Source organism: Cynara cardunculus, unplaced genomic scaffold (assembly GCF_001531365.2).
Source record: "Cynara cardunculus var. scolymus isolate 2C unplaced genomic scaffold, CcrdV1 Un_Scaffold_7034, whole genome shotgun sequence".
In the NCBI taxonomy this organism is placed as follows: domain Eukaryota; kingdom Viridiplantae; phylum Streptophyta; class Magnoliopsida; order Asterales; family Asteraceae; genus Cynara; species Cynara cardunculus.
This window is the reverse complement of record NW_020203304.1, coordinates 1-11932: the sequence shown is the minus strand read 5'-3', so window position 1 is coordinate 11932 and position 11932 is coordinate 1. Positions and strand designations below refer to the sequence as shown.

General features: G+C 33.5%; 1 protein-coding gene and 1 long non-coding RNA gene across 4 annotated transcripts; both read right to left on the bottom strand.

Moving 5' to 3' along the window:
* Positions 1–2820: 2820 nt before the first annotated feature.
* LOC112504818 lies at positions 2821–4708 on the bottom strand. Of its 3 annotated transcripts, none has more exons than XR_003068269.1 (4): positions 4616–4708; positions 4419–4530; positions 3180–3559; positions 2821–3091 (listed from the first exon to the last, which is right to left on the bottom strand). It is a non-coding gene; the product is annotated as an uncharacterized LOC112504818 (long non-coding RNA). The 3 variants fall into 3 exon arrangements; XR_003068270.1 differs by having other exon boundaries at positions 2821–3082; XR_003068271.1 differs by having other exon boundaries at positions 3180–3282.
* A 3888-nt stretch (positions 4709–8596) lies between these two features.
* On the bottom strand, positions 8597–11518 carry LOC112504816 (receptor-like protein EIX2). The gene has a single exon (XM_025108773.1). It carries the CDS (start codon positions 11516–11518, stop codon positions 8597–8599), a length of 2922 nt encoding a protein of 973 aa, XP_024964541.1.
* Positions 11519–11932: the final 414 nt, after the last annotated feature.

Genomic DNA, 11932 nt, shown 5'->3' with positions numbered 1-11932 from the left:
CTTCAACGATAGCAGCGAAGGATTTATTTTTCCTCCTAACATCTGTGTGGATGCTTCTTCAAGTTCTGGATCGGGTCCTCGAAGATGAATCTCTTGGACGAGACCAGTGAAGTTATCGCAAACGATTCCAKCCCATCTACAACAGTTGATGTTTKCCYTGTTCCAAGATGAGAGCCGGTTGGTATCGTCTATGAGATCATGCTTAAACTGCAAAAGCGCCACTCTCTCGTTCTCATTGCATATAATCCGTCTCGAGTTCGCTTTACCCTCACAATCGGTACATAATACCAAAACAATCAGAAACCAAAAATGCATGAAAGATTTCATCAGTATCGTAGTTAGAATTATAGAAATTCTGAAAAATGAAACACTTTGAATATAAAGGATGCTTAGCAAATGTGTCTGATACACACACACACATATATATATATATATATATATACATATACATATATATATATATATAGCAATATTGCAGCCGCCAGGCCCATTTTATTGACGTCTTTTACACAATTGACTTGTATGATGACTTTCATACCTTTTTTTTATTTAGCCATTTTGTAATTATGATTTGATTTTGTAATAGCATTTGATGATTTGTAGCAATATTGGAGCCACCACTACCCAAATCAATGAAGAAAATAATGATTTTTTTATTAAAATGATAATTCATTGTTATTTTTGTCTCGAAAGCTAACTTTTGTCTTCAAGTATACGAGACTAAAATGACAATAAACTGTAAACCACAGGACAATTAACACTAAAATTTTATATGAAACGAACAAAAACAATGAAATGTGAACAATAAGAATAAATTATAGGCACATAAATAACAATTTTCAACGAATCACATGGATAAATATGTTGACTAAGAACTACTTTACTAGTCTTTCAAAGTAGAGAAAGTGACAATTTGAATTTGATTACTTAAAGAGCACTTGAACAAGAGGTTCCTGGAAAGCTCCAAGCTTCATTCACACGTGGCATAGACTGGTCCATGGTTCATTCACACATGACATTGATCAGTCCTCCAACTGAATCGTAAACAGATAAAATATGGAAACGACAATTCTAATATAATAACACTAGGAAATGACGATAAAAATAAACGTCCTCAAAAATGCACTTGCAGATATTTTGAAGAACTTACATTTTTTGTTATCTATAAAACCTATTGTTGGAAGAGGAGTAGTTGGGCATGAACTCGCAAAACTTGTACCAAATACCATATACAAATTCAAAAAATGATACCCTCCATGCCTTGCTACCCATCAATGGAGCCACTACAACCCAAAACCCCACCACGAATCCAACCACTATGCTTATAATAAGTCCCCAATCTGGTCCACCACTTCCACCTRCTTCACCGGTGTCACCCGCCCTTCCACCTCGCCTTTCGCACATTACGGTAAGCGGAGCTCCACACAGCTTGTTGCCAACAAAGCTCCACTCTGGAAGGCTCTGAAGCTGAGTGCTCGATGGAATCCTTCCTGTCAAATCGTTGTACGACAAATTCAACAAATTCAAATAACTCAAGCTTGACATGCTCAAAGGAACCATCCCGTCAAGTTGATTCATTGACAAATCAAGAGATTCTAATAACTTCATGTCACCGATCTTCTCAGGAATCCTCCCTGTTAACCTATTACTGGAAATATTCAAATATCTCAACTCCACCAGCCTCGTAATATCACTTGGAATAACCCCGGATAAATTGTTCCCTGCAAGGTCCAAAAATGTCACTAGACCAAGCCACTACCTATACTGATCTTGCATTAACTTGTTTGGCTTGGGCTCTAATTTCATTTGGATCAATAATAAGGGATGGCATTAACATACCACCGAAATGAATACCCTTCAAATAAAGACATCATACACCTATTTTTCCCTCCCAAGCCACTTTGACTGCTAAAGAAACTTTTAGGTCCCAAATCACTAATAATGAACTTCCAAAATTAACAAACATCACTTTCATGATTTACAGTTGAAACCTCTGTTTTAGATAATCAAAAGATCATATTAATCAGACCTCAGATCATTAACTTACATGGCATGGTCCTTCCATAAACTTCAAAAATCAACTTAACACCATCACTTCAGATAATCAAGTAAAACACATCAATTCATTGACTTTCAAGTATGCACCTGAGCAAAAAAGACAAAAGTTTTAAGACTCTAAAACTAGCAAATGAAAATAAAAACCTCTTGTTCAGCACCAAGTGGATATGTGGGGATGTAGGAGATAATCCGAGCATAGTACACAAACGAGACTCCTGCAAAAGCAAAAACAGCATCAAACAAACCCACAATATAATTCACCTAAAACACCCCCCGCCAGAAATCTGCTATGGTAATTGAGGGCTTTACAAAGATTCTCTCTATGTGTGTGTGTCGAAGGGTATAGCTACTAGGGTGAGAAATGTGAACTCAATTCATATTTTAAGTAACATTTGAGTAGTGTTACGCTGTTATTTTGAACTTCATGAAAGCCAATGCACCAGAGAACACCATCATCCTGAAGAAAATGTGAAGCAGTGTGGCATATCACCTGTGTGAACTTACTTTCTGGGTACATTGATCACCTTGTCAMCCTTGACTGCAAKAKCTTGAACACCATGTCCGTTGGCTCACTTCAGMGTGGTTTCCAGTTAACTCAAGATTCTTCTTTGCAATTTGGAMTRAGCGATATCACAAATCAATCACGTGGATGGTTCAGTTCAAAAGTTTAAATAACAGAAAATATAAGAAATGACAGATTATGCAAATCATCTGACAATGATAATTGTCAAAGYGGCAGCCACCTGTATGATGAAGGCTATATTGGAAATGAAAGGTAGATGAGTGAGCATAAACCGTGCCTAGGGGAAGAAAGGCATAAACAACTTAATAACAACTTGTTACCTGGTATTCAATTTGGTTCTTGCCAAGACTTTCTGCACTTCTGAAGTTGCTTATAGTTCTTATGACTGTTTGTAGTTTCGTGGTTTGCTGGTCATTTTGTATTGATAATGGTTCACAAAGATSCAATCAAGACTACAGAAATAGGGATGCAAGATACCATCTCAGGAGCAACATTGAAGACCTAATCAAACTGAAATAATGAATCACTTATTGCTATCCCAATATTCATCTGCTGAGATAGCCAACTTCATATATACAACCGAAAATATCTTGCTTACTGGAACAGATGAAGATGGTGCAGACCAAAAGGCACAAATTCTGACCAYCAATCCCACCGACACTAGATCCACAAATTAAGAGCAGAAGAGCCCGTTGAAGACACTGAAACGGATGGAAGCAGAACTCAAATAGAAGGTCTTTTAGAATTTAGGGTGATTCCACTAAGCAATTTACTTGTTTCTTGCAGATGTCTACCCAGATTACATTCTTACGTTGTATTTTCTGAAGACTGGTGATGATGATGGAAAATCATTTCAGATAAATTATGATAAAAAACAAACTCTTAACAAAAGAAGTCTGAGACCCCTGCCTTAGCTAGGTCACCCAATTTTTCTGAGCTTCATTTCTTGAATTCCAAACTTAAGAATCATGCACATACCTGTAAGTTTACAAAAGAATATTAGCCATTTGTAATCGAAAGTAGTTTTAGATTAGACAATAACTAATAGCATCACTAACACTAATAATYGATAACTAGCAACTTGTATATCCATCAGAAGCAGGGAGAAAGGTGTTCTCGGAAGCTCCACTTTGACATATATTCTTTGATGATGAGCAACAAATACATAAGATGAAAGACARCACAACAAGCTTAAAAGAKAAATCAGATGGTAATCTTAGAAACAACAATTTGATAGCAGAACTACCATTMAGTGCCAGAAGTAACAAATATACACAGAAATAGGTGGTTTAATTACATTCCTTGATGTTTTCCTCTTAAGATGATACTCCAACGACCAATCGAGCAAACTTTGCTTGTTATCAGCCAACTTTTAAGCAAAACTAGGTCCGTCATATGGAAACAACGATAAATTACCTCTGTTTGTGTTTGCAATGCTTGAAGTGGTTAAGAGATGAAGGTATATGAAAAATGAATTTGAATACAAGGATGAACGATAAATACAAACCGTGCCTTAGGAAAGGAAGAAATAGACAAATAACAATTGATTACCTTGCAGGTGGCAATTCGGTAGCTAGCAAAATTTTCCGCAATTCTTGAACACATGTATGATTCCGATTCTTAATCCTTGACCTAAAGTTATGTGGATTCATGAGCAATAAGTAAACAGCAGCACCAATGGGACCTAGAATCGAATTGAAAATGATCAAAGCGTATAAGAAGGTCAAATATCAAGTAAATAAAGATTTCACAAGGTTCATGTTTGTGGTGCCTTTTGTGCATCAACTTGTTTMTGTACAAAAGTAGGGTAGCAAGAAATAGAAAAACAAAATCACACCTGGATATGACTTCAATGTTAAATGTTTTGTGAATTTCCTGTCATGATCACTCTATTCTTTCAAGCCAACGGGTTGGCTGACTTCTCTCAGGATGAGATTCATGGCGGATTCCTTTTGTTGATTCAGGTAATTTTGATCACGTCAGTAATGTTTCGATTCTAATAAATTCATGAAGTCGAAGAACATCAACACTTACCGGTTACCACGGATTAATGAAAGATGATATGAATAGGAAATTTCTTGAATCTTCTTGGAGCTTCTATTACACWAGGAAAGAGATGATATCGGAAACCTTAAATCGGAATGAGATGGTGATGATGGAGAAGAAGCCGGTGATGTATTTATAGTTTCGGTGGATGGAACCGGAATTGGAATTATGTTGACGAGATTTTGCATTTAATGCTAACCAACAAAATCTGTTACATGATTATGAAAATCAATTGCATTTAATTGTATTAAAAGTGTGTAAAAACATTCTAAACAATAAGATCTAGAAGGAGAATTGAATGTGTTTTTGGGGTTGTTTGGTAATTATTGAATGATTTGGTCCAAAATAATTAAGTGATTAAAATGATTAATAAGTTCTCATGATATTTTGAAAAATGAAATATAATTGTTTGGTAATTGTATACAAAACATTCATGTTTTTTTTTATTTGTCGATAATAGTTCTTAGTAATTTAGTATTCAATAATGAGATTGTTGAACAATACTTCATGCATAGAAAAATATTTTTTAAGAGTTTTTGTCAAATGATTTATAATATAGTATAAATTAAAAATTAGCTTATGAGGAACTATTATGGTGAATAGCAAACCCGAATTTTACTACTTGTACCATAACAATAGAACGTTGATGAATTGAGAACATCTAAGGTGTACAAGTTTCAATAACGTAAAACTTATTGCTAATAAAAAATCAACGTTATTTTTTAATTAAAAAAATGTTTGAATAAGTTTCAATTAGCAGTTATGTTTTTTTTTTTATTTGTCGGTAATAATTGTTAATAACTAATACATGTGTATTTTTGATGGTCCAGACAACTCAAAAAACGTTCAAACCGTAGACCGGACCGTAAAAAACAGTTTGGTTTGACTTGATTTGAGCAATCTAACGGTTTTTTGAACACCCCAAGTTTTAAAAATAATTGTAAAAAAAAAACCCAGAAAAGCAAATAAAAAGTATGCTTCAAGAGATCATGGACAAAAGAAACTTAAAATTATTAAAAAGCTTTAAGAGTTCAAACTTGACCTCCGCGTATGCGAAGACGATGATAAAAAATGGCACGTTGATCAGAAATCTTTGATTCTACGTTGCTTTACAAAAAAAATATTATGTGTATTTAATTCATAAATATGGAACCATTGCAGAAGTAAAAGTAGAACGAAGAACATCAACACTCACCAGTTACCGTTCAAGTGAAAATTACCATATGAATAAGGAAATTTCTTGAAACGTTGCGTGCTTCTCACAAATGTTTTCAACTATTCTCATGGTGCTTCTATTACACAATCGGAAACCTTGAATCGGAACGAGACAGTGATTATGGAGAAGAAGGCGTTGTTTCTCCGTTGTAACCTCTCTGTAGGTATTTATAGCTTCAGTGGATGAAATCGGAATCTGAATTGGAATTAATGTTGACAGAGATTTTGTATTTAATTTTATTACTCGTAGAATTTTTTTTTTTGTCTCGGTTGATATTATAATACAATTTTATATGGTTTTGAGAAAACAATAATGTTTTTATTTTTAAATAAAATATAAATATGAAGATATCATAAAAAATTAAAAAAAAGAATATTGATATTAATATAAAACTAACTATTTAAAATTTTTATTTTTTTATTTCTTTAATTTATTTTCTTTGGGTTAATAATAATTTTCTTTAATAAAAATAATAATGAATTATTTTATTAGAACTCAGTGATTATCTTAATTATATTTTATATTTTTTATATTTAAAATGAGATGTTTATCTGTAGTTAGTCATACAAATTTAAACATGAAACTTTAATAAGTCGTATTTACGTAAAATTTACTTATAATTTTGAATTTTAAATAATATACATCAATAAACAGTATTTTATGCATAAAAAATTGTTGTTAAGAATTTTTTGCAAATACTTTATAATATAATATAGATAATGAATAAATATTTTTACATGATGATGAACATTAATTGCATTTAATTTCAATTTAAATATTAAATAAATAAATACTGATTATAAGATGAAGGAAAATAACAGAGCTATAAAATTAAACTAATATTTTTCTTCAATGATTAATTTTCATGTAATGAAATCTCACTTGCTTTTATTGTTTCTAAAAAAAATCGAAAACTTAATTTGTTTTGTCAAACTAAATATATTGTCAGTCAAATCGACAAAAATATAAAACTTATATATGAAAACAATTATGTAAAAGAAAATACGATAAAAAATATGTTTTTGTGGGTTTATTCAGTAAAATTTATGTAGAAAGCTAATATTTTTCTAAATTTGTTCCTCGTAATTAAAAAACATGCTATTTTTATTTATATAAAAAATCTTTTAATCTATACAGACATGTTAATCTACACAGACAACTTTATTCATACAAGACTTAATTAAAAACCAACCAAACAACCCCTTAATTATTTTCAAGTTTTTAAGATAACATTTTTATTCGTCATCTATGTATTATCGGATGAAACGTTACCCTAATAAGGCTATTTTTTATGATAGGAGCTTAAAAATAAGTAAATGTTATTTGTTAGAGGTTGTTTATCAAAGGCGTACTGGGTAAGCATTTATCGGCAATAGCACCATCTTAACTTACCTTATCGGGTACCTTAGCCATCAAAATGAATTGTTGGTAAGCGTATTTTACTCGGTAAGTGTTTACTGGGTGAGAGTCTTTTCCCTCACTTACCGAGTTACAAGTAGTTTTATTTTAAAACATTTTTAGTCAGTTACATGTGGGTTTTTGGGTTAAAATTGTGTAAGTAATCAATTTTAAAAGTTCGATGATTTATTTCATTGAAAAAAAAATGCTTAGGGACTTCATCATTCAAAATGAGAAAGTTTAATATTTTTTTCATTCAAAAAAATAGTTCAGAGACCTAATTATTTAAATTCGGATAGTTCGTTGGGTTTTTCTGAACTTTTCTAATTTCATACGTTGTAACACCCTCAAATTTGGAAAGAACGACTAATTCAAAATTTTCCATAATACATCAAATAAGGATTTAATCCTATTTTATAAGTCAATAACTGATTTTCTATAACATCAAAATAATATATTACAAACCTTACACAAGCCCAGCAGAGAGTGACTTTGATTTAGGCTAAACTTATATTGGTTTCATGTCGTAGGCTCAACTTTCAATATATTATGTTTTTAGTTTTCGTTTATAGGGTGATTGCATAATATAACTTGGAAAAATTATGAAATCCATCAAAAATCAAATCCAAAATTCTAAATCGTCATTCAACGTTTGTCAAAAATTCAACTATTGTTGGTAGATTTGTTTAACTTTTTTTCAACTTGCTCATTGTTTTATTTATTTATTTTAGAGGTGAGCTTTTCTTTTATAAATTGGTATATTATTTTTAATTTATCGGTAGAGATTTTAATTTGATATATAAATGTTATGTTTTTTTTTAATTTAAAGCCAATAAGAGACCTAAGCCGTTTAAACGGTCAGACTAGACCGCCTTTTGTGGTGTGGTTCGGAAGAAATATCTAAACTAATTCAACTTCGGAAGTTGACCAATGCTATCAGGAAGGGTGTCATTCAATATGTTATATGAAACATCTAACATCTCCAATGACGATAATCCGATTCAAACTAGAAACAAGACTATCGAGAAGTTGTATACCGAGTGAGTGCAAGTATGATTCAACCATAAAAGAAAAATGATATTATTCATTGTAAAATATTAAATTTGATATTAATTAAAAAAAAAGTTATTTAAATATTTTTGTTTCATACGATGTTTCGATAATCTATTAGCTTTAATATAACACACTATTATTAGGTTAAAATCCTATCTCCGAAACGATTCTTTTGATTTTCTCAAATAATTAATATTTAAAAAGAGAGCACAGTGAATGATGGAACGGAGAAAACTGTTACTGCAATTTCTAATTTTATAGATTACAACTTAAAATATGTTACAACATCATATTATTTTTCATCACTTGGAAAACATGTTGCAAAAACACTTTTGCATAACATCATAAACCATATACCCCACACGAGTTAAGAAACGAAAATATACAATCCTCCATGATCTGATGAYCATCAACGGTGCCACAATCATCCAAAAACCAGTAACCAAGCCAAGCACAATGCTGATGATCAACCCCATATCCGCTCCATCTTCATCATCTTCTTCTTCTACTTGGTTTATGGCACCTACTTCAACTGCACATTGCTTTGTGAGTGGATCTCCACAAAGGTTGTTGCCAATGAAGCTGAACTCATTCAGGCTCTGCAACTGAGTACTTGATGGTATTCTTCCCGTAAAACTGTTGTAGGACACATTGAAGTTGCTCAAGAAACTCAAGCTTGACAAGCTCGCGGGAAGCTCCCCAGAAAGCTTGTTTAATGATAAATCAAAAGATTCAAGTGATTTCAAGTCTCCAATCTTCTCTGGGATCCTTCCTACCAATTGATTTCTTGATAGATTCAGTGAATTCAACTTYCGAAGAGCCATTAGCTCACTTGGGATGTGCCCAACAAAATTGTTACTCGAAAGGTCCATCACGAAGATGAGTCTAAGAATAGTGCTRTACATGTCCTCTCGYCCCTTTATCACCAATAACTCACTAATGAGAAGCTCATTAAAATCACTCGAAAAGATAAGATTTAAATGATTTGAATCACTTTCTTTCCCAGAAAGGACACTGAAGTTGTTGAAGCATCTTGGAATATTTCCAGAGAGATTGTTGTGAGAAAGATCCAAAATGTGAATCTTTGTAAGATGACAGAGCTCYTGAGGAATATTTCCATCAAAATTGTTCGATCTAAGATTGAGACTTCTCAGATTAGACAATTCTCTCCCAAGCCATGTTGGAATGGATCCAACAAGTTCATTTCTACCAAGTAGAAGGTACTCTAAGYCTGWCAAGTTCATTARTGAAGTAGGTAGTCTTCCGGAGAGGTTGTTTCCACGCATGTTCAATTGACCTAGGTTATATGAAAACCCCAATGTTTTTGGAACCCCACCAGACAGATTGTTGTTCTCCAAGTTTAAGAATGACAACCTCTGCCACTTCACCCAACACTCAGGAATGACACCTGACAAATGATTATTTCCCAAATTAAGAGCGTCTACTCGTATCTCATCATAGGGACACAAGAAATGATGYAATGATCCCGTAAAGGARTTATTTGATAGATCCAGAAGGTATGCAGAAAAAGCATCTGAAAGATGAGGTAAKTTCCCTGTAAACTCGTTAGAACTCAAGTCGAGTATATCATATATATCAGGTGTTGCAGGGAAACTTGGCAACGTTCCTTGGAAATGATTTTGTGACATATCTAAATACATCAAATTAGGGAATGAAATCCAAAATGATGGAGGCATGGGTGCTGAAATGTTTGTGTTGCTTATGTCCAAATGTGATAAATCACTTTGTGATAGCAACCAGGATGGAAATTGAGGCCCTAAACCCCAAGAGTTTAAATCTAAATGCTGAAGCTGGAAAGGCGGGATCCAATTGGCAAGTTGCGGTCTTAAGATTATGTTGTTTCCTCTTCCCTTTAGGAGTTTCAATCCGGTTAGTTTGGCAAAATGAGCTTCTGTGACAACACCTGTCAACAAATTGGAAGAAAGATCTAAATAATTCAACTTTGAAAGTTGACCGAGGCTATCAGGAAAGCTACCATTCAGCTGGTTCTTCGAAAGGTCTAACATCTCCAACGACGMTAATCCTCCTATTGAGTTCRGAATAAMGCCAACGAAACTGTTTGACSYAAGATTCAGGTTAACCAAATGTATMAATTGTCGAAGTTGATYTGGTAGATGACCAGAAAGTCTTGTAGCCCTTAGGGCTAATGACTCCAAGCAAGGTGATTTGCACTCGAAGAAACTTTCAAGAAGGTATGTTAAACTCATATTATCAAAATGGTTAAATGACAAATCAATCTCTCTCAACTTACAAAGGTTACCAAATGATATAGGTATGGGCTTGGTGAGCTGATTATCTGACAGGTCAAGGCTAAGAAGAGAGGTCAAGTTGTGAACGCCAGCTAGATCTGAACTTGAAACATCACAATAACTAATATCTAATGAGAGGAGATTACTACCTAATACTAATGAAGAATTCATTAAATTGTTCCTGGAGAGTTGAAGAAACTTGAGAGAAGTCAAGTTATGGAAGCCATCAATACTATTATGAGTAGGGCCTTGGAAACTACACCAACTTAAATCTAATGAAACAAGACTGGTTGTACTAAAAATCCACCGTGGCATAGAAATGTTAACCAAATAGTTACGAGAAAGATCAAGCAAGGTAAGGGACGTGATATTAAGACTAGAGACATGGGGATGTACATGGGAGAGTTGACAATCAGACAAATATAGTTCGGCCAAAGAAGGGAGGGTGTTCATGACCTGAAACCAATCGATTGCTTTGCTAAGRTCCACRCCRCTCATATCCAGGTGGCGCAACAAACGTAAACTTGACAACCATTGCATGTTCAACATGCTTAACTGACCATCATCATGAAAACTTTTAAGACCAAGGACTTGCAATTCTGAAAGATTTCCCAATTGAGGAGGGATGATTCCAGCAAATCCGGCATTTGAGAGGTTAAGATATCTTAAGTTTCGAAGAGAACCCAGAAAGCTGGGAACTTGGATCCCTTCAAAATCATTGCAGCTTAAGTCTAGATGTCTGAGTTGCTTTAGCTGCAATATGGATGGACTCAAATCCCTTCCTAACTTGCGCTTGTTGGTGTGGGCGAATATTTTGGCATGACAAGTATAATCAAGTCCACGAAGATGAATCTGTTGAACATGACCTGTATAGTTATCACAAACAATCCCTGCCCAATTACAACACTCTCTCTCCTCATCCACCCAAGGAGCAAGGTTGTTTGCAGCATCCATGAGACCATGCTTGAATTGAAGAAGTGCTTGCCTCTCGACATCCTTGCATAGTACATGATTGAAATTTTGAGTGGATAAACAAAAATGAAAAAACGACACAAGAAAGAGTAAGCAAAAGTAGCATGAAGAACTCATAATGATCGATGATGAAGAGAATGATGATGTGATTCAAACATTTACATGAAGTTTTATTTATAGTAGTTGGAATGGAATTTTATAATAACAAATTTGATTTCATTTTTCCGTGACCACAAGTCTCACTGGTAAACATCAAGAAAAAAAGTAAAGAACACATCTTATCTTCCACTAAACTCCACCATGGGTCTCCTATTGACATGTCGATTCGTATATAACTTTTCCAAGTATTGAATAAGTAGATAAAATAGTAAAATTACCTTTTTTGATGTTAAAAAT